At 38.3% G+C, this 23,445-nt stretch overlaps 2 protein-coding genes across 3 annotated transcripts in view; one reads left to right on the top strand and one right to left on the bottom strand.

Annotated features, from left to right (window-relative positions):
- Positions 1–7,876: 7,876 nt before the first annotated feature.
- On the top strand, positions 7,877–8,852 carry LOC129779927 (hatching enzyme 1.2-like). The gene is made up of 3 exons (XM_055787704.1): positions 7,877–7,975; positions 8,031–8,210; positions 8,272–8,852. The coding sequence occupies exons 1-3, from the start codon at positions 7,921–7,923 to the stop codon at positions 8,820–8,822; spliced, it is 786 nt and encodes a 261-aa protein (XP_055643679.1). The 5' UTR covers positions 7,877–7,920; the 3' UTR covers positions 8,823–8,852.
- A 6,449-nt stretch (positions 8,853–15,301) lies between these two features.
- LOC129775281 (histone demethylase UTY) overlaps positions 15,302–23,445 on the bottom strand; it is a 195,824-nt gene continuing 187,680 nt past the window's right edge. For both annotated transcript variants that reach the window (XM_055779810.1, XM_055779811.1), the window contains one exon: positions 15,302–22,136. In XM_055779810.1, coding sequence (XP_055635785.1) covers positions 21,714–22,136 — 423 coding nt within the window. In that variant the 3' untranslated portion in view covers positions 15,302–21,713. The remainder of the gene's footprint in view (positions 22,137–23,445) is intronic.

The raw sequence follows: 23,445 nt of genomic DNA, 5'->3' as shown, positions 1-23,445 counted from the left end.
GGTTTGATGACTTATCCCCAGCTCTTGGCCGATGCTACGGCTGCTACTATGCCGGTCTTTCTCGGCTAATTCAGCGATTTTGTCGCAATTTTCGACGACAGACCTTCCAGAGCGTGGCGCATCTTCGACGACCTCTACACCAGAACGAAAACGTTGAAACCATCGTTGTGCGTTGGAAATGGAAACTGTATCGGGTCCATAAACTGCACAAATTTTATTGGCAGCTTGAGATGCATTTTTGCCTTTGTCATAGTAGTACTGTAAAATATGTCGGATTTTCTCTTTATTTTGCTCCATATTTGCGACACTATAACTCTCGAACGACTAATTCCTCGTCGATTATTTGCAAGAGACGGACACACATTGTCCGTCCTCCGCTACAATATCGAAGCTGGAAAGTTTTTTTTTTCTCCTCCACCAAAGTGATTTTTGGTTCGTTTTTTTTTCTTTCGCTTATTGGTTAAGAAACAAGTTAAGTGCCAAAGCATCTAGAACAGCGAGGAAGCAGCACCTCTCCAGCGACGCTGGACCGGTGATCTGTGGATTGGTTCCATTGAGCGTTACATCTGTATCTTCACCAAACATCAAACAGAGAAGTACAAAAGAATAGTTTTTGCCGTCACGCTATTGTGCTTATACCATAGCGTGCGGCGCTGTATAGCTCTCCGAATAGGGTTGTTCAGTTGTTCGGACTCATCAGACTGAATTTTTTTTTTCAAGTTTTTATTATTATTTTTTTTTTCTTAAAGAAATTATTTTTTTTTTCAAGAAGATATTTTATTTGAACTAATTTTTAGTTTAAGTTAGTTTTTACTCTAAGTTAGTTTTAAGTTAAGTTTTTGCGCGAGTGTGTGCGTGTGAGTGTGTGTGTGTGAGTTTTTTTGTTTGTTTTCATAGGCGGTTATGGCGTCCGCTGATGCTATTGTTGCGAGGACGCGATATTACCAACAGTCCTCAAAGGCACCATGGGTTGTTTTCTTTCGGCCCAAAGGGAAACCGTTGAGAACTCTTCACATTTCAAGAGATTTGCTGCGTAAGTATCCGGATGTCTTGATACGTAAAGAGAGACCGGACAAACTGCGTGTAGAAGCACCGACTTTTGATGTGGCGAACAAGATTGTTGAAGACGAGATTTTCAACAGGGAGTACCACATTTGCATCCCTTCTCGAGATGTGGAGATAGAAGGCGTAGTACTCGATGCGAGTCTGAGTGTTGAAGAATTGAAAAAAGCATCGGGTTGTTTTAAAAACTCGCTAATTGGTGAGCTTGTGAAGATTCTGGATGTTAGGCAACTACATGCAGCATCTTTGGAAGACAACCAAAAAGTCTATAAGCCTTCACACTCGTTTCGGGTGATTTTCGCTGGTTGTGTTCTCCCGAACTATGTGAAAGTAGATAGTGTTTTTTTTCCGGTGCGCTTGTTTGTACCGCGGGTCTATAATTGCACCATCTGTAAAAATTTGGGACATTCTTCCAGCCATTGCGGCAACAAGTGGTGAATTGCATTGCGGCGGTAAATGTGGTGAAAAACACAGTGAGGATTGTTGTACACTAACAGTTGAAAAATGTATCCACTGTGGCGAGAATCCTCACGCATTACAGGAGTGCCCAAGGTACAAACAGCACTCCGAAAAAGTGAAGCGTTCTATCACAGGACGCTCCAAGCGGACTTATGCAGAAATGCTCAAGGCTGCATCAGCCGCTCATGATGAAAACCAATTTTCGGTTTTGTCAACTCAAGAATTGGACTCTGATTCTGATGAGGATCACACTACGGTTGCACCAGAATCTTCGACAAAGGATGATTCTCAAAAAAGAAAACTTTCTTCACCAATGATGCACCACAAGAAAGCTGAAAGGATCCTCAGAAGGTTGTCTAATTCCAAGGGTAATGGTAAAAAAACGAATACGAAGACTCCTTCTCAGCCAGTTCCTGGTTGCAGTAAGGATTATACGCCGTTACCCAGAAGAGAGAGAAATAAAAACGATGCCCCTCGATCTTCTCACAGAAAATTCGCGTCCAACCGAGGATTGATAGCTTTTTTGGACATTGTAGACTTTATATTAAACACCCTCAATATTCAAGACCCCCTTAGAAGCCTTATTTCTGCCTTGCTTCCATCTCTGAAGTCTTATCTTAAGCAATTGACTGTTTCATGGCCCCTCCTTGCATCAATCATATTTTTCGATGGATAATTCACCTAACGTAGTAGGAGAAATGATCAATGTGCTACAATGGAACTGCCGTAGTCTAGTGCCTAAACTAGACTCGTTCAAATTTTTACTTCAAAATTATGACTGTGATATATTCGCCCTTTCTGAAACATGGCTTTCTTCTGATACAGAACTCAACTTCCACGATTTTAACATTATTCGCCTGGATAGAAATGATTCTTATGGAGGAGTACTTTTGGGGATCAAAAAGAGCTACTCTTTCTATAAAATTCCTCTCTCAGCTCTATCAGACGTCGAAATTGTCGCGTGTCAAATAACGGCAAAGAATAAAGAACTTTGCATAGCTTCAGTATACGTTCCTCCAAATACTAACATTAGCCGTAGTCAACTTTGGAATCTAGTCTCGATTCTCTCATCCCCAGTTCTAATACTGGGTGACATGAACTCCCATGGTACTGGGTGGGGTGATCATTATGATGACGCTAGAGCGGCTATTTTTTACGATTTATGTGACGATTTCAATTTAACTATCTTGAACACTGGTGAAGCGATACGAATTCCAAAACCTCCGGCTCGAGAAAGTCGACTCGACCTATCTTTTTGCTCAAGCTCGCTATCACTAGATTGTCAGTGGAAGGTCATCAATGATCCCCATGGTAGCGATCACTTGCCAATCAATATATCAATCAAGTGTAGCCCACAATCCACTGAACCATCTCGAGTTCCATTTGATCTAACAAGGAACATCGACTGGCAAGAACAGTTCCTGCGTGATCGTTACAATTTAGTTTCAATAACATACTTAATCAAAATTTTTTCTTTGTTAACCTTGTTCCTTATGCAGGTCGGACTTGATTATATACAGACTAAATTATATACGATTTTGGACTCGATTATAACAGTTAGGCTGAAAAGTTCATAAGCTTCACGTCTAGATGGCGCCTCTTGCAAAAATCTACTTGACTATTACAAAGCACCATCTTTCAACGGATACGTGTCAAAATTTGACAGCAATCGGTCGATTGGTTCGTGAATTATAGCATTGAGAGTGAAGCAACTTTTGTTATTGTGAAAAAAATGGAAAAATCCTAATTTCGTTTGTAGTTGCATGAATTGGGCTTCGAATTGCTTCCGCATCCACCGTATTCTCCAGATCTGCCCCCAGCGACTATTTTCTGACAAAATAGTAAGCAGAATCAGCTTACGTAGCGTACTTTCAAATGTAGAGCCAGTTTGAGGCAACAGAGTCTGAAACAAAGAAAAAGTTCTATAAGTAGAACGATTTTTTCGTCAAATATAACCGTGTATCACCTCCTGAGAGATCCTGAAAAAAATATTTTTGTTCTTGTGAGAAAGGTGTTTTTTGACTTTAAGGGGATGAAGCAAAAACTCCAATTCATACCATAATTGGGACACTTGCCCTAACGTAATATATTTACAATTCATGACATAAAAAATATGAAAAAAATGTTCTGTATCTCGACACCTTTCTAACTCGATGGTCCCCTTGGATATCGAGTTAGGGGAAGTTGACTGTATTTTTTTCTGGAAAGTTGAGGATTTTTTACATAACATATCTCGATATCAGACATGCTTTTTTTCGTTATTAAGATATGATTTTTCAAATATAACAAATATTACAATATTCCTATGTTACTAACTAGACCTATGCGACCAGAATTCAATTTTCCCGCAAGTGTGATATTTTTAGCTCATTGGCTTCAATTTTATATGTAGTTCATCTGAATCGGTTCAATAGATAAAAAGTTATGAATTTTCGAAAAACGTCATTTTTGGATAAAAGGGGAAAAACAATTTTCCGGACCACCGGTTAACTTTAAAAAATGGATGCGTTATATCTATGATATAACCGCAAGGTTGACGTGGGACTACCTTAGCTTAATAATCATTTGTATGTATTGATTGAATTTTTGATTGAATGAAACAATTTCCGAATTCAATTGAATTCAATATATTTGCGTTGTGAGTAAAAAGTTTGAACAAATGCCATGTCTCTAGTGTCTGCACGATCTTACCAGGTACCTAAGTTTAGTAGACCGTGTTAGGGAAACGCATTCGAGTCTGCACAAAGGCAAGCGAGTATAAAAGTACTCGCAGTTGGTTTGGAAGCCTTTATAGGTAATCGGCTTTCAGTCGGAACAAAAATACTCCCGACCTGCATGAATTTGCAATCCCAATTTTCCTAGACACCTTGGTTCTGAAGCCTGTGTTGGGGAAACATATTTTAGTCGGAACAAATTGCCCTCGACTTGCATGTATTAGCAATGCCAATTTTCCCTCGCTCCATGGATTTGAAGTCTGTGGTAGGGAAACACATTTCAGTCGGAACAAAAATGCTCCCGAATTGAATGTATTTGCAATGCCAACCTTCCCACGCTCCTTGGATTTGAAGTCTGTGTTAGAGAAACGCATTTCGGTGGGAACAAAAGCTGCCCCTACTTTCATGTATTTGCAATGTCGGTTTCGCCAATGCTGCTTGGTTTTGAAGTCTGTGTTAAGCCGGGTTCAGACGGTGCGAGTAAGCATACGAGTCGATCTAGTCAGTTACTGCAGTGCAGCTACTCACACCGTGTGAACACATCATGCCAGTTAGTGTCATGTGTGATTCGGCGTGCGAGCTACTTCAAAGTTTTTTGAATTTACTCGCACTCGCATCCCTCAAAACGTCAAAAAACAGAATTTAGCGTTCGAATCAGGGATGCCAAATGTAAACAAATGTCTCTATTTTTAAGATATTTGAAAATATGCGAAGATATTTATAGACTTGAAAAATATTGGAAAAACAAATAAAACCCTAATAGTTTCTAAACGGAATCGTTGTTATTTTGTTTGGCACACTGGCGGGGCACGTTTTCTTATTGAGACAGTTTTATTGGGAATCTAAATATAAAATCATCATCGGGCACAATTTTCATTCAAAATTCACTCACAACTTGCAAAAAAAAGTATTGTTCTAAGAAACAGAATACATATTCGATTTGAAAAAAAGTATATTTTCATTCATTATTTTAGTTTTTGAGACGTATTTATTCCTCCGGCGAATCTACTATCATTTTCATTTCACAAATTGGTACACGAAGCTGCTGTCAACGCGAAGTAAATCAAATTTTGAAAAATCTTTTAGACTACCATTTGTAGCACCACATACTTTCGGAATTAATTAAGCTATGGATGCTTTCGAGGTTCTAAAAAATAGCGACAATAATCTGATATATATTCCATATTCCAGAAGAAAGGCACATCATTTCTAGTTTCACTCATGAGTGTATATTGGCGTTGTATTTGTGGAGCAATTAAATCCAACAGTTTTTTCACTTTTTCAGGTGTTATTTCCAACACTGCTCTGTACTCTCGGGGATCATCATCGTGGAGTTACTCCAGTATTGTATTTGTTACTCCTTTTCTTTGCATCCAATTCCTGGCCCGAATCCTTTTTTCTTTCTGCTTTTTTCGGATAGTACCCTCAGTTCAAAGAAATTCAGCACAAAGTATTTGTAAACACGGCCAGCGTGTGTCTCGCGATAAAATTTAAAATTGTGTAATGATAAATTCAACTGAAAACCTAAGCCGAAAACAGCCAATAAATAAGTTGATTTCGGATCAATCATCTGTCAAATTCGGACCTGATTGCTGTTTCTGACTATTTGATGGACATTTGAAAAATCGTCTGGCATCTCTGGTAAACCCGTACTTAGTATCTAGTTTCTTGTCAGCAGCTCACATTGTGTGAACGGACAAGGCGAGTCAACCATTTGTCAAGCGAGTTCACCGGGTCAGTAGCTGCTCGTTGTGAAGTCAGCTACTAGCAACGTATAAATGGGCCTTTAGGGAACATATTTCGGAGAGAACAAAAGTCCCCCTACTTTCATGTATTTTCAATTCCGATTTCCCCAACGCTGCTTGGCTTTGAAGTCTGTGTTGGGGAAACCGTAAATCGGGTGATCAAAACGAGGCAGTTAGGGCGTTTAGATAACGCTTAACATTTTACAATTAGTCAATTATTTATCTAATGAAAAATGACATTTTATTAATTGCGATAGATGCGTAGAAATATTCCCTATCAATTGATGCAAACATCTTTCCGATCCAGTAGAAAATGTTCGAGTTATAAGCATTCGAAATCTTGCATTTTTTTCCTGCATGTTCAGTGTTTATGTTTTCATCTTACCCCCCATATATTCCGGTTAGACGTAGTCCCACGTCAAAATCATATCTCAAAAAGGAAAAAAATTGCATCTCTGATATCGAGATATGTTTGGTAAAAATCCTCAGCTTTCAAGAAAAAATATAAAAAATATATAGCGCCCTCTAGTCCAAAGCCTTCTTCTTGAATGACGTTTACGTTCCCTGTAGAACTTTTGCCGTCTCAACGTATGCATTAACTAGCGTCATTTATTAATACTTAGTTGAGATTTCTTAAGTCAAATACCACGCCTTGAATGTATTCCGAGGGGCAAGCTTTAGAATACGCGTGACAGTGCAAGTCGAAGGAGATATCTTTGACGAAAAATCTCCGGCCAGAACAGGAATCGAACCCGTGATAATGTGAGACGCTAACCACTCGACCACGGATGCACCAGTCCAAAGCCATGAAAACAATAAAAAACGGTTACAATCAATAATTATGAGAATGAAATCCATCCTTTTTGCAGGTTCAATATTTCTTGATAAAAGGCTAGCTCATTGGCTTTAATTTGATATGTCTATCGTCTAAATCGGTTCGATGTTTCAAATGGTATGAATTTTTAAAGAAAGTCATTTTTAGGAAAAAGTGGATTTTTCGGATCGCCCTAAAATGGAAATGGTCACCCTAACGAAAAAAATAAAAAAACTTATAAACTATTAACCCCTGTTAATTCTGAGTTATATTAGAGTGACCATGAAAGAACAGGCTTGCTCTAACTTTCATATTTCAAATCCAACATCAAAATTGTCTTCGAACGACTTTTAGAGCTTATTATTATTTTGCAATGAAGAACTTGTCAATATATTAATCCTACTCAATGTTGTTGATGGGTTTTCACCCAAAATTTTAGTTTATTCAAATAGAGAAAATAACATAGTTTTTAAAATCTCTCATTGTGTAGAGTCAAATATGCTCTTTCGAATGCCACCAATGAACATTTTATATGTTTACTCCAGAAAGAACGACAAACAAATGAGAGCGTATTTTTGGGGGAAAATATCAATAGCTTTGAGTAGAGTGGGGATATTGGCAAAAGTGGTAGAGGCGAATGAACTGAAAAGTTTAAACCCTCTTAAAGCCAAAAAGAAGAAGAAGATATTGGCAAATTTTGCATCGCAAAATGCACTTTTCTCACATTGTAAAACTTCCTGAGGGATAAGAAATTGGGATCAAGAGTTTTCCAATTTGCATCCCCCATATGGTCACGAAAGAAGTTATCCTACGTCAAAAAGCAATTGTAGCATTTTCATATATACGAAAGCACAGAAATGCCGTAAATAACCAAACATTATGAAACATAGGCCAAAATTCAAAATTTACTATCTGCACATTTCCAAGCAATAAGTTACCCTGTCCAAACGAGGAAGCGCCTCCGATAATGAGTGAGTATCATTTCCAGACTGATAGCTCGAAAACTTGTTTGTGCCAAAATCGTGGATTATATAGTATAAAAGAGCTTCAAATATTGTGCACTTCACATTGGTTTTTCAAAATGGTTCATCAGACTGTACGCATTTTGATTCTCTTCGTGATATGCATGTTAGTACAACTAACTGTATCTAAACGATATCACAAACCTAATAAAGCCGTTGGTAAGATCTGAGAGATTGCCGATAACCATTTGTAATAAGAATGTAATCTTCCTAGGTAAAAAATTGTCCCAGGAGTACTCAAAGTTTGATCGTCGCTATCCGTTCGAATTCGGTTTTAATTATTACTACCAGGGGGACATCCTGCTCCCGGCTCAAGAAAGCCGAGTTGTGATTCGCCAGGAAGCTGCGCGATGGCCTGAGGCTACCGTACCGTACAAGATTGTCGGCAATTTCAGTAAGTGAAACGATGGACTGAAATGTTTGAAATGTATCATTGAATTGTTTTGGAATTTAAGGCTTATTCGAGAAGATGACGCTCAAATCGGCAATGGATCAGTACCATTCGAAAACATGTGTGCGATTCGTCGAATACACTAACCAACCGTATTTCATTACCATTTCGAATGGTGATACCGGATGCTACTCGTATGTTGGATTTCACGCGAACAATCTCTACCACCAGGTAAACTTGCAAACTCCTTACTGCATGTACCGTGTCGGTACTCCGGTACATGAGCTGCTGCATGCTTTGGGAGCGTTTCACGAATTTAGCCGACCGGATCGGGATGATTGGATTTCTATCAATCGGAGCGCTTTACTGCCGGAATATCAAACGGATCAGTTTTTCGAAAATAATTTTGTAGTTTTGCCAAGTGACCAAGTACTGACGTACAATATCGCCTACGACTATGGTTCTGTTATGCACTACTCACGGTATGCTGGAGCTGCTAGTCCCAACAGTCCAGTGATGATCAACAAGAAGCCGTGGTTCGGCGATTTTGGTAGCGAAACCGGCCTGAAGCAGTCCGACATCACGATGGTGAACGCGATGTATTGCAAAAAATAATGTGACAATATTAAAAAAATATAACACGTATTCCGTGGTGCGTAATACGTTAACCTTCCGAACGGATCATTACCAGTGTAGCCAGGCATAAATATTCGTTGGAAGTGTTATGTTTATGATGATGATGTGGGCTAATGTTTGTTCACAAAAAATAATAAAATATTCCTATATAAACATATAAGCAATTTTAGCAGAATCATTTATTTTGAATAGAGATGAATGAACTCGAACTTCAAAGCCTATTAAAAACAAAAAAAAACAAAAAGATTTATTTTGACAATGAACAATTCATGGCTTAATTTGTCATATATATCAACCTTGTTAGAATATTTTTTTAAACAAATCTTTCACACTCATTTTGCCATACCACCCACCCCTCTGATGGTGCACTCAGGTAACGATTGAAAATTTTCCAGTATACATGATTACCAGTTATCCGTTTGACTGCGATCAGCTCAGACTTCCATCGACTGTTGTCCGACAGCTTGTGTTGAGTGAACTTTGCCTCCAAAAATACCTCGAGCGCCAGAGCACCTAAACCTCACTTTCCCTTCCCGATTCGTATGGAATTATACTTGTTTGCATAATTCCCAACGTATTGGACAAACAAGTTAAAGGTATAAAGAAATGTATATCGATGGATAGACGATTTGAACTTCTTTTCGGCTATATTCTGTATGTCTAGTCGAACGTCGCTTCGTTCTTCTAGTAATTCAACAGACAAAAGATAGTGACTCATTCTAATTCGCGTTGACGGTATTGAGCTTCGTATTCCGGAATGGGGGTTAGGCATGACAATATGGGTTTGCAGAAAAAATGAACACACTTTTAACATAAAAATTATGAATGAAAATTAATTTTCCCAATCAAATTAGTACTCTATGTAAATGAAAATCACTTTTGCTTGCAATAATGAAAAAATGTCAAACAAAAATTATGTCTAAAGATAATTTTATATTATAATGGTAAGTGGTGAGAATATTTGAAATTGCATAGAAAATAGTTTAAATTAGGGTCAGAACAACGTACTTCTAGTAGGTAAATAACGCCAAGAAAAAAAATTGATACAAATTATAGAAATTTAAAACTGCCTTAGGCCGGACTAATCTGATAGAGAATAGTCTCATACAAACCAATGTCGTATCCAGATGTCGACACCATTCCGCCGTCAACGCGAATTTGTAGAAGTTCATTCCTAGCTTGTTGGTTTGATTAGTTGATTCAAAAACCCTGTATCCGCTTACCCGGCGTTTCTTTTGGGTCGCAAACAGAATTGGTATATGTTTTGAACTGAAATTTTCCATCTCAGTTCATGAATTCACGAATTTTAGTAACAAAAAATGTGTGGGGTTGTATCTAGGACACGACCGCATTTTTGACGTAGAACTACGAAATTATATTATTCAATCCGCTTGTTTATCACTTCGGATATTCACCCTTATTCTTGTTTTCGAACGAATAGAAAACGTTCGAAAGTATGCCACATTTGTATTTTTGTTTTCGTACCAATCGAATCCATCCATTATAACTTTCGAAAATTGAACAATTCGAACGAAAAGACTATTGTAGTTTTCGTACCAATGCGTTTTTCACCTGCTTACCAAACGTCACTTTTTTCTTGCGAATCCCGTTCGTTTGTTGAATCAGTATTGACGTTTCTCGGATGATTCAAGCTTAAGTCGTATTTGTTATACTGCTCAATCTATTATAGAAGGAATTGAGTCATTGAGAATTATGAATATGAGAGATTATTAATATTTCATTTCGATTCATTTTTGTGATGCGATGTAATGCCGATTTCAGTAAGTCCTCGCATGATAAACGCTGTCATCCTCCTAGTATTGATATCATGTTTCGCTGTACAATTGCCCATGTTGCCGCATCCCGACACTTGCTTAACACGTTCGTCGCCCCGTCACCGATACATGGCTGTCATTCGCTAACTGGACTCAACTGAACTTATCTTTAACAGGGCGTGCGTTAACTGGGCTGCAAAGTAGATATGTATCAATAATAGACATCATCTTCAATTTGAAGTATTGCTTTTGCTGTTTTGCAATCCAGTTAGCGGGTAAAATTCGATATTTGGGTTAATTTTTCAGCCCAATTAACGAACGATCACTGCATGGGTGACACTTTCATCGATGCTTTAATGAAATCTTGCATCTGACAACTTCAACATGTTTACGTTCTCACTCAGATTTCGGACACAAACTATAAACATTTTTACTCCTATATTCCGCTTGAGGTGTGACCGAACTCCAGAACATGCAACAGTAAGGTTTTCCTACCAGGATTTGAAAAATTACTTCCATGAAAGATACGTTGTATCTGAATAAATGCAGCACGGGTCAATATACCAACATTCTGGTACTCTCCCATATTCGCACTGGCACGAAAATTTACCGTATGCTGCAGGCACTTCCTTTGTCGTAGCACACTTTGCTCTGTATCTCTGGCTATCTCTTCTTCCAGGGAGTAAATGTGTAGTAAATATGGTTCACACTATCTTCCATTCATACCTTTCTTGTATCGAGCTGTGTGTATATTTGTATGAAATCAACATTAGGCATGAATAATGTTCGCACGTTGTGTTGCTATCTCGCTCGCAACTGTGGTTTCATTTCATTCCATTCCATATTTGGTTTTAAACTTCTTCAGTTCATTCGCCTATAGTCCTGAGAGAGGCCCTTGGGAAAAGAAACTCTACTCCATACTCCTCCTTTACTTGTCTTGAGAAAAACAATCCAGTCAGTGGTTATTTTAACTGACTCGACTAATGAATACAAATCTGCCTCTTAATTCAACTAACTTCAATCTACAATCCCATTTCCACCTGACACTAATTTTATACCCGCGTACGCAATCTTATTTTTACGTCTATATGAAGAGGAACGAAAACATGATTTCTGATGCAAAAAAGAAGTTACTCTATCAATGGACGGTTTATTGTCTACCCATCGTGAACTCAAACCAACGAGCTTAGACATTTATCAAGTATGCTATAAAGGTCCTCGCGTTAGTATTAGTAAATAGCGTGCAAAGTAGCGCACACGCACTGCACGCTATGTTATACGTGTGAGTAATGTTCGTGTACGATACAAAAGAATCTAGCTCACCTGTAGAATAAAGGGTGTGTCACATCAAATTGCATCACGGAAAAAAACGCTGTAGAAATTCGCCCAGTTGACCGATCCTTTTGAAAATTTTAGACAGTAAAATAAAAACTATTAAACAACTTTTGGCATTTTCTTTTTATTCATACTTCGAGCCCAAGCCCTCGCACCATCCTCTTTACCCCGTCCATAAGGTTCTGTACAACGTCAGGTTGTAGTTGTTTTTGAACAGAAATCCATTTTCTCTTGAAGTCCGCCTCCGATTTGACAACTTTTGGGTTCTTCCGGAGGGCCTGCTTCATAATCGCCCAATATTTCTCTATTGGGCGAAGTTCCGGCGCGTTGGGCGGGTTCATTTCCTTTGGCACGAAGGTGACCCCGTTGGCTTCGTACCACTCCAACACGTCCTTTGAATAGTGGCACGAAGCGAGATCCGGCCAGAAGATGGTCGGGCCCTCGTGCTGCTTCAATAGTGGTAGTAAGCGCTTCTGTAGGCACTCCTTAAGGTAAACCTGCCCGTTTACCGTGCCGGTCATCACGAAGGGGGCGCTCCGCTTTCCGCAAGAGCAGATCGCTTGCCACACCATGTACTTTTTGGCAAACTTGGATAGTTTTTGCTTGCGAATCTCCTCCGGAACGCTGAATTTGTCCTCTGCGGAGAAGAACAACAGGCCCGGCAGCTGACGAAAGTCCGCTTTGATGTAGGTTTCGTCGTCCATTACCAGGCAATGCGGCTTCGTCAGCATTTCGGTGTACAGCTTCCGGGCTCGCGTCTTCCCCACCATGTTTTGCCTTTCGTCGCGGTTAGGAGCCTTCTGAACCTTGTATGTACGCAGGCCCTCCCGCTGCTTGGTCCGCTGGACGAATGAACTTGACAAATTCAGCTTATTGGCGACATCCCGGACCGAACTTCTCGGATCACGTCTAAACTGCTTAACTACGCGCTTGTGATCTTTTTCACTAACGGAGCATCCATTTTTGCCGTTCTTCACCTTCCGGTCGATGGTTAGGTTCTCGAAGGATCGTTTTAATACTCTTCTGACCGTGGATTGGACGATTCCCAGCATCTTACCGATGTCCCGATGTGACAACTCCGGATTCTCGAAATGAGTGCACAGGATTAATTCACAACGCTCTTTTTCGTTCGACGACATTTTTCCAAATTTACGAAAAATTGACAGTGAAGCATGGCCAACGTGATCTATACACTCTTATCTGATTATAAGCGAAAGCTGAAGATATAATTCCTAAAAATTAAATTTCTACAGCGTTTTTTCCGTGATACAATTTGATGTGACACACCCTTTATGTCAAGAGGCGAACCAGCCCAGGAGGCTGAAAACCTCTCAAATAAAGAATAAAAAAAAATATAATGTCAAACTACGTTGAACTCAAACATCGATGCATGCACACGTACATGGGAGAGAAAGAAAGAAAGGAAGCCACTTCAAAATACTATGAGGACAATTTGACTGGGAAGAATGAAATGATAATGATATACCCTATTCTGTATTCCGACGGATTTCCATCTCGTTCGAAGCCGTTATTCCATTCAAGTTATAATTTCGCATTCCCTATTTCGAACGTTTAAAGCTCGATAAGAATCAGATCGAACGAAATGCAAAAACAACTCGAACGGAATACAAAATGAAATTTTATCAAGTCGTTCGGAATATTTCGAATCGATCGAAATACGGAATAGGGTGATATTCGAGTCGGTAGAAGGAGATAGCGACTAAACGTCCGACTGACCGGATGTCAGATGACTGTTTTGAATATATTAACACGGCACGAAAAGTGTCTTCACATCATATTGAACGAAAATGAGTAATGTTGTAATTAATATAGTAAGTAATAATAAGTAATGAGTAAGTTGTACTACTTTATTGGAAATACTTGTATATTATAGATTTAATTTTTTTCTTGATAAATCGTTCATTAGGTGAACTAACAATGGCCTCAATAAATCCATAATAACAAAACGTCTGAGTGATGAAACCATATGCTCGAGAAAAAATATCAATGAAACCAAAAGATATATGAAACTTATTCCTTTTTGTTATTATTTTAATATTTTGGCATTGAAATTGCTCGTCTCGTTTTCTGGAAAAGGTCCCATTATCATGCTTTCATATAACAGCACTAGTAGCTATATGGATAGCGTGGTCGTATGGAACAGCTTTGCATTCCAGCCGGCTTTGGTTCGATCCCCATTGACGTCGTATGGACTTTTCTTTGACACAATTCCAATTGAAATGAAAAAAGAAAGAGATGTCTGCTCCCATACATACACACCTTGTTTAACACTTTAAGGACCGGGAAGAAATCTGTAAGACATACACCTGGGACCGCGCGTTTTGACTTGTGTGAAGTTGCTTGTTTGCTTTATCGAATGAGTATTATCTCGAAAATGTGTTTCGGGTCCTTTCAAATAACTTTTTTTCAATTTTCTTTAAATTAATTAATTTCATCCATACAACCGGTACAACTTGTACCGGTTTTGTATACAACTTTTCCTAGACCCTTTTCCGACAAATAAAAATTTGGCTGAAGATGAATAAAAGTATTCTTTATCGAATGAGTACTATCTCGAGAATGTGTTTTCGGCCCTTTCAAATAACTTTTTTTCAATTTTCTTTAAAATAATTGATTTCTCCCATACAACTTGGCCTATAACTTTTATTAGACCCTTTTCCGATTAATAAAATTGTGGCTGGAAGATAAGTAAATAATTTCTCTATCGAATAAGTTCGATAACTCTATTCGAACAACTTTTTTTGATTTTCAAAATTCTGTATATTTTCCTATATTGACCCATGCTCACGTTTCAGTCTATAACTTTTCTCTGTCACGATAAAAAAAGGTGAATTATGTGGAAAGATGAATGATTCAATTCTCTATCTAATGAGCATGATATTTTTAATCAATTTATTTCAACTGAAATAATTCATTATTCATTAAATACAACAAGACGTTGAACAGAAACTTGCACGCAACAAAATCTTTTCTCCGCTAATTTCACACAAGTCCGTAAAGGAACGCGAAAACGAGAAATCTCGTGAGCGGTCCGCAACGGATGGGACGCGAATTACGAGAAATCTCGTGAGCGGTCCGTAAAGTGTTAAGCTATTAAAACAGCTCATTATTTGCGCATTTGACCCTCCAGCACACGAAATGCCATTATTTCTGCCAAAGAGGAAATGTTCTCAGTCAACGCTAGTTTAGGTGTAGAAATGCAATAATGATCTATCCTGTTTACGCTGCATGATCAAGTGATCTTCAGCAAACAATTTACAAGCTCGACTTTCATACTTTCTTTTATTTCTATTTCCCAGAAAAAAAAACAAAGCGTAATTTTTTCATTCTTACTACAATAATATATTGCCAATTCGATCCACGAAACAAAAGAATTTACGTTTTCGATTCGTTCTCAATGTATTTTTTTCTACAAAAAATACAATAATCGATGATAATGCTTCTGCTTAGCCATAATTATATAATACGTTTTTTCTTGTCCTACATTTTTTTTTTATCGACCACGATTTTCTCTCTTAAATGGTGTTGTTAATACACAAATTCGTCAACGTGTAGAGGCATCTTCGAATTTTTACGGTACAGTTCGTATCAAAAATGTATTCTCTGTTTTTTCTTTATTCTTATTTATGTGTTAAGTGTATGTGTCGACAAATTTCCGCTCATTCCAAGATATTTCTTTTCCATTTCCGTTTTTCTCAGTTTCCTAGATTGTGGGTCGCCCTTTCTTTCACGGTTGCTCTAAGTGTATCTGTGTGTATTCAAGTTATGTTTGATAAATAATATCCATTAAATAAAATTACTTTTCGCTCTGTTCTTGTACCGCTTACACGCTACTAAAAGTGTAAAAGATAATTATTTTTTTTGTTATCGTATTTTTATTCAGAATTGTTTCTTGCACTAGGTTGTATTCGGTCGTCATTTAAATATTAATATAATTGTTCAATTTTGCGTCTTATTACTGTATATTTACACCTTTTTGTTTTCCATTTCATTCTTTCTCTGAGGTATTTTTTTAAATTGTTTTTTTTTGCTGACAAAACGAAATTCATTTAATATTTACAGTTGAAGAACACCATCACAACAGCAAACACACCAAGAACAAAAATAGATCGGTTCTATCATATTTTCTTTTTCTTCTTTTGCTACTGAAACTCTTTTTCCCTACCTTTTCCTATTCGTGCAGTTCGACTGTTTTATGCTGTTTTATGAAAAATGGAAACAACAGCGATGAAGTCGGTGATTGTGTAAGGTGAAACTGATTGTGTAGGCTCACACGCCTATCTCAATTCGTTTTTGGGAAATTTCATGCGCGAGAATAAAACGATTAAACTGATGATAACCTTCGAGAGCATGTTGTGTTGTGAACGCACCAAGAAAATTTATTTGGTTTATATATGTTTGCATGCTTCGTTTCCTGCTGAGTGTGTGTGTATATGTTTGTTTTGCACGTAAAGGGCAAAAATCCTGCAGTATGTTCCTTAATGATACGTTGAAAGACATGTTTTTTCTTCATTCAATTTGTGTTTTTTAATTCAAGATCAATCTTTTTTCTCATTTTCCAATAGTTTCTTTTTTATGCGATTCCTAATAGCGAATGTCGATTAAGATTAGTGTTTCCAATTAATGTTTTCTCGATAATTAATGGTAAGAATAAATTGAGTAATAATCCACATTTTACAGGGGTTAACTACTCATGCCTTTTTGCTGTACATGTCCATTCCGATTCGGGTTTGTCTTTCCCCCCTCTCTTCTTCCATTCCGTCTCTTTGTCTCAAAAATTCCTTCATTCTGAGTACACGAGAATTAATTCCATATTTTCCCTCCAACGTTTGATTGGCACGGAATAATGCAGGAATTAATTCAGTTTTAATTGGCAGTGATATACTGGTCATTCCTTATTAGTGAAAGTATTTTACCTCAAACATGCTTTGTACAATATGTTGCGAGAGAAATAAATATTCTCCCAATCTCTTTTCCCCCCTCGATAGCAATCCGGTTGGTTTGTCTTCGTGATTTGTTTTTAAAATTTGGAAGATAATTTTGATAAGCAAATTTCAACTTTAATTTTTGTTCGAGAAAAAAACATGACTTTACTGAATCTGACACTTGATTCTGTGAAAAAAGTGATGTATCAAACGAGCGATTTGAATGATGTGCTGGGCGTGAAATAGGAAATCTAGACTGTGTCCTCACTATTTCTCCTCCTACTTCGATAAACTTTTCTGCCTGAAACGACATACCTAACTTAACCTGACCCATGTGAACTTCCTTTCCCTCCATCGTCTGTTTAGGAAGCTCACTTTTGCTAAAACATAAAAGAACAAACATTGTCTAATCCTTTATACAACTCACTAAACACACGCTTTTCACTTATCAGAATCCCAACACAGAAGGATGCTCCATTATTAAGCAGCGGTGTGTGTATGTGTGTACCTTAAACGCTAATATAGCTCATAGTTCACACAAACGAACGCGTCTGGTTAAATTACAGTTAATTTCCGTTCTAGAACAGTTCACTACATACTCCTTTTCCACTAATATCTAGGGGTTCCCGTACACTGTACACAATATACGCGATAAAATCTTAGCCCAAACTAAAGCACCTTATGGATTATCATCGAACTGTTTGCTGCCTGCACTGCTGACGGTCCATTCTCCTATATATTTTTGCTGCTTCGAAATTAGAGACAACCATATTGTTGACAGTAGTTGTTACTGAATTAAATTACACTAACTAAAACGTGGTTTTTGTTCATACATTTCGATACATTATCTAACGAAAGATTCTTCCAGGAAGGATATTATGTACAATGAAAAAAATCTACTATTTATATCTCACCCTACGAGCGGAAGAAAAAGTATGAGATCATGTGGTGTGTGTGTTGTATTGGGCTGCCCGAAAAGTAGTTGTCGATTTTTTTCATTACAAACAAAATATTTTTTTTTACATAGAATGAACGCATAAAGATGGGATGTACACCATTTTAAAGGTGAAACTCTCATGTTTTGTAACATATTACGAACAAATTTTTATCTTCGTATTGCAAAAGATAAAAAAATAAAGAAGAGTGGTGTCCAAGACACGACCGCATTGTTAACGTAGCACAACGAAATTATGACCGACAAAAAACGAACATTATAGAATTTCAAGAATGGAACTCTTACAAATATTTGGTAGCACTATCAAGGACCGACGAATGAATGCTTCCACCGAGTGAGGAACGCGAATATTTCGCGAAGCAATACAACTCCAATTTAAACAGTTTCGCTACTCGCTCTACTCTGCGCAGCTTAACATTTTCAATAGAGTAATCGTAGAGTATTGGCTTCAGAGAGCGGTGGAACGTCATCACCGCACATTTTGGAACGCTGACAATAACTTTATTGCGATGGCACCAGTCAACGAGAGTATTCAGCACAGTCTGAAGACGATGGCATCGATCGATCGAGTAAGCAACAACATACAGTTTAATGCCATCTGCATATAACACAGTTTGCATCTAACTCCAAACAGGACTGTGAACAGAAGTGGGCTCCCCGCGGTACATCGGAAGAGCCGAGTCGCACCCAAAGTTTTCTTCCAATTTATTACGAGTTCAACCACCTTATTAACTTCAAATCCTTATATATCACTTTCACTTTGGATCTCTTCTCCAGTGTGTTGATGCAAATACTAGTGAAATCCAAAAGATTAGTAGTTACCTATCGCCCAGGATTAAATCCATGCTGGTCCAATGGCATGTAACGTTTAGAGCGATTCAAGACAACTTCACTCAAGATAATCTCGAACAACTTGGACGCCGCCGAAAGACTGGTGATACCACGATAGTTCGTTATGTCCCGTTTGTCCAGTCTTGAAGACAGGGAACATAGATGATCCCTTTCACAATGTTGAAAATTTACCTTGATCGAAAGGTGCATTGAAAATGACTCCAATAGGCTCAGCGCAAGCAGGTGAACACCGACACAACACAACTGCCGGAATTTAGTCCGGACCAGGAGCAAGCAAATTTTCCAGTCTTCTCGTTGCTGAAACCACCATAGCTGAAATTACTGTAAATGTTTCGCAAACATTTCACACACATCGTCAGGAGATGATGACTTTTTCTAATCAAGAATAATCACCTTGGGCGTAATGCTCGAGTTTTTCCTATTGCTGTTAACAAATTCCCAGAAGCTTACGTGCTTACGTACGTGAGATTTATACAAAACACCACATTCAACGTTCACTCGATAGCTGGTATAGCGTTGTAACACAGCAGCCAGCGAAGGAAATTGCACCACTGGGTGCGATACCTATCCTCTCTTTTTTCCCTTCTATCGAGCAAAACAGCTGTGTCTGACATCAGCATTGAGAAAGACTGCTGTTTGCTAGCTGGAGCGAGACTGTGACTTGAAAAATGATGGTTATGGTTTGTATTATAGAGGCTCTGGAGGTCAATTTTTAAGGCTTAACTATAGGCTTTGAGAAAGGTCATTTGAAAAACCTCGCTGCCGTCTGGTCGCTAGCTGAATGACGGGATGAATCGTGGATGTTGTGAAATCGCGAATAACTTGTATATTCTCAATAAATTGAAAACGGGCGGAGCTGACATTGAAATATTTTCTCTGTCCACATTGTCCGTAGAAAGAACGCGACATTTGCTCTTTCTACTCTATAAAAACATGCCCCGTTTTTTGATTCGGCATTTTTTGAATGCTCTAGTTCAGCGCACTGTTGTGAAATCAGGTATTCAATTGTTTCCAAACATATAAATGAAACTGTCTTTTCGTGATTTACAGTAGTTTTACAGGATATTTTCACGGATTCATGTTTTGAAGGTTTAGAAAGTCTTCCTTCTATTGGTGTCAACGCGCTATATGTTGTTGTTTGAATGATTTCTTTTATTCCTTTCCGATATTTTTGTCCAATACATCTACACATACCAAGATGAAAATTTGTTCGTGAAATATTCCAAAACTTGAGAGTTTAACCTTTAACACTATACCCCTATTCTGTATTTCGATCGATTCGGAATATTTCGAACGAGTTGATGAAATTCTATTCTGTATTCCGTTCGAGTAGTTTTTGCATTTTGTTCGATTTGTTTCTCTTCGAACATTAAATGGTCAAAACGTTCGAAATAAGGAACGCAAAATTATAACTCGAACGAAATAATGTTTTCGAACGAAATGGAAATCCGTCGGAATACAGAACAGGGCTGTATGTATGTATATCTCGTCTTTATGCGTTCATTCTATGTACAAGAAAAAAGTTTTTGATTTGAACTCAAAAAATTGGCCTTTTCGGGCAGCCCAATAATAATCCATGAATTGTACGCAATTTTAAGAAATTTTGTCAGAAACTGTACACCTCATCCATCCTAGAATGAATTCACCACCCCTTACAGTTTGATTTACTTTATCCTAACCGGTGGTATTATACCAATCATCGCTTCAAAGTTAAATATTCAAAAAATGAAACTGAAGCGCACAATAGGACCTATAAAACTTTTTTTTTCCCACTCAGAAACTAAATACGTTTTCCTTATGTAATAAACTCCGTATTATCGCAATCAGAAGTGCCCTCTCAATCAGTGTGTGTGTATGTTGTGTGGACGTGTGTGCTTGCTGTTTTTCGCTATATTACTCAGAGTAAATGAAAATTTAAGAAATGGTCTTCCAAACACCATCGCTACTCTCGTGTTACTCAAAAATATTTTTCTACGCTCTGTTTTACGTGAACTCGGTTCACTTCCTGTCGTAACTTTTCTCTTTCTCTCTTTTTCCGTCACGCGCGTTCTGCAAGAATATTTGTGGCTGTGTGTTGTTTATGCTGCTTGCTTCAAAATGTTAACTTATCATTTTTTTACGCTAAATTTCATTCTTCTTTTTTAAACTATTTTTTCTTAAATCACCTGAGGATTGTTTTGTTGTTTCACGTTTCGCTTCATTAAAAAACTATTTTTTTGTTGTTGTTGTATTGTTTGTATCTTGTTTCCGGATTCTGTGTCTCGTCTGTGTTTCGAAATATGAAAAGCTAATAACAGTGTTCCATTTTGTGTTTGCTTCTATATAAGCCGCCTGGTTTTGTTCACTCTCGCTCATGGTTTTTTTTTTTGTAATGGTTATCGACCAGCTCCTGCGTTCCGACGGTTCCCTGCATGTCTACATCTAGGTGAGAGCTCTGTTCCCCACCCCTCTCTCACACTGTTTCTTCACCGGTGGTCAAACACCAGCACACAACAACAGAAGAAAAGATGAGCCCATGAAATCGTTCAGCATGCCACACCAAATAAATTAAACTACTTAGATTAGGAGAGAGAATTTGTGTGATTCCCCTCTCTTCATGTTCTAGCAATATATCCCGGGAAAAAATGTTCGTCTTCTATCGCGGTTTGCGTATAATTAATGAAGCAGTGATTGGTTGCATAAATAATTATGTGTTTCATTATTGGTTGTTTAGCTTTCTTCTTGCAATCTAGACTTACGAACTATATTTAGCAGAAAATCTACGATACTTGGATATGTACAAAAAATGGATATTATACACAATGTTTTTCGACTTCTTTTTTTTCTTCATTTGGGAGGGATTATTGTAGTCTTTTAGTTGGCACCCTCTCTCTCCTTCTCTCTGATTTCCTCATCACGCGAGAGTGAAACAGTAAAGAAAGCAGAAAAGTCGTATAATTGAACTAAACTCAAACATCTCCAAGAGTTGGGGCCTTGGATAGAGAAGCTTTGAACTTAAATACTAAACTTACGAGACCTGCATGGGGGTTCCGATTTGGCCTGAACTGCTACTACTGCTCGAGGGTGTGCTAGTGATCACGGCACCTATCGACGAACTGGACGATGACGAACTTATGGTAACGACTGAGGTGGATGATACAGGCAACTGAGCGGTGACCGATTGTGACGACGAGGATGAATGCAGATGTAACTGCTGTTGCTGTTGTTGCTGGTGTGGTGATTGCGATGGTGCCACAGGAGGTTGAATTGGTAGCGGAGGAGCCGTCTGAAGCAGGAACGCGTCGTACACTTGCATCAATTCGGCCATTTTGTATTCCTCGAGACAGACGAATCCCTGCAACGAGGGAGCCTGCTTCCGAGCACAACCCATGCAGTGAACGACGTGGCGCTTCTCCTGCTCCCGGATGAACAGAATGTTGAACACTTCCACCTGAAATGACGATAAGAATAAAATAATGAAGTACCAACAGATAACTAAGATAACTAACGTGGGCAATTACTTATTGTTGTTTTTATCATTGTCTGAATTTCACGCACCCCAGCCAAGCCAGAAATACGGCAGGACTCGGAACGCCTCGAAATCCAATGTTGCTCTAGCATCAACGTCATATCCATTTGAGGTGAAAATCGATAGTCAGCATGTAACCGGTATACGGTAACCGAAAACCGAATTGTCAAAATGATGCAAACCTATTTGACGATTATATCGTCCATTCATCTCTAGTCTTGAGAGGGGCATTTAGGAGATTGTCATTGGAAGATTGAACCCACAATCGTTCTCTCAGTAAACGAACACGCAATAAACACCCTATATATCGTCTGTTATCCAATTCATTTGGAAAGAATTCAATCATTCTCCCAAATTGTAATCCCAAAATGTAAAATAATCATAATGTAAATCTATTCAGATTAGTTGTCACTTCGTGCTTCGTCTAGTTTGTAGAAGGGCCCGAAATCTTCGGAGGTGAAAAATGAAGACCGACTTTACTCTCAGTAGCTTCGCTTCGACTAGAACTGCTTCGGCAGTTGCCCACAACAAAAAGTGACTTGACTAGAAAATGAATTAACTAGCGTTGACTAGCGAGAATGACTGGTGAACTAGTCCAGTCAATGGTTATTTTAACTGACTCGACTAATGAATACAAATCTGCCTCTTCATTCAACTGACTTCAATCCACATTTCCTACTTCCCTGGGAACGAAATTTATACCCGCGTACGCAATCTTATTTTTACGTCCATATAAAGAGAAACGAAAACATGATTTTTGATGCAAAAAAGAAATTACCCCATCAATGGACGGTTTATTGCCTACCCATCGTGAACTCAAACCAACGAACCTAGACATTTATCAAGTATGCTATAAAGGTCCTCGCGTTAGTTTTAGTAAATAGCGTGCAAAATAGCGCACACAAACTGCACGCTTTTTTCTACGTGTGAGTAATTTTCGTGTACGATACAAAAGAATCTAGCTCACCTATAGCGTATGTCAAACCACGTTGAATTCAAACATCGATGCATGCACACGTACATGGGAGAGAGAAAGAGGGGAACGAATTCGTTTTGGGGGAAATCACTTCAAAATGCAATGAGGACAATTTTACTGGGAAGAATGAAATGATATAGTCGAGTCGGTAGAGGGAGATAGCGACTAAATGCCCGACTGACTGTTTAGTCGTTTTGGCGGAGAAACTGCGTGAAGAAGCCAAAAGTCATTACTAACTGAATAGGAATATAGTCA

This window comes from Toxorhynchites rutilus, chromosome 3, assembly GCF_029784135.1.
Source record: "Toxorhynchites rutilus septentrionalis strain SRP chromosome 3, ASM2978413v1, whole genome shotgun sequence".
Classification (NCBI taxonomy): domain Eukaryota; kingdom Metazoa; phylum Arthropoda; class Insecta; order Diptera; family Culicidae; genus Toxorhynchites; species Toxorhynchites rutilus.
Note: the sequence above shows the minus strand (reverse complement) of the source record. Positions and strands in the feature narration are given on the sequence as shown.

Bases quoted from the DNA above. Each gene is read 5' to 3' on its own strand.
- LOC129779927 (XM_055787704.1), top strand. From the start codon at position 7,921: ATGTTAGTACAACTAACTGTATCTAAACGATATCACAAACCTAATAAA. The intron at 7,976-8,030 runs GTAAGATCTGAG...TAATCTTCCTAG, and splicing joins CAAACCTAATAAAGCCGTTG to GTAAAAAATTGTCCCAGGAG. The intron at 8,211-8,271 runs GTAAGTGAAACG...TTGGAATTTAAG, and splicing joins CAAGATTGTCGGCAATTTCA to GCTTATTCGAGAAGATGACG.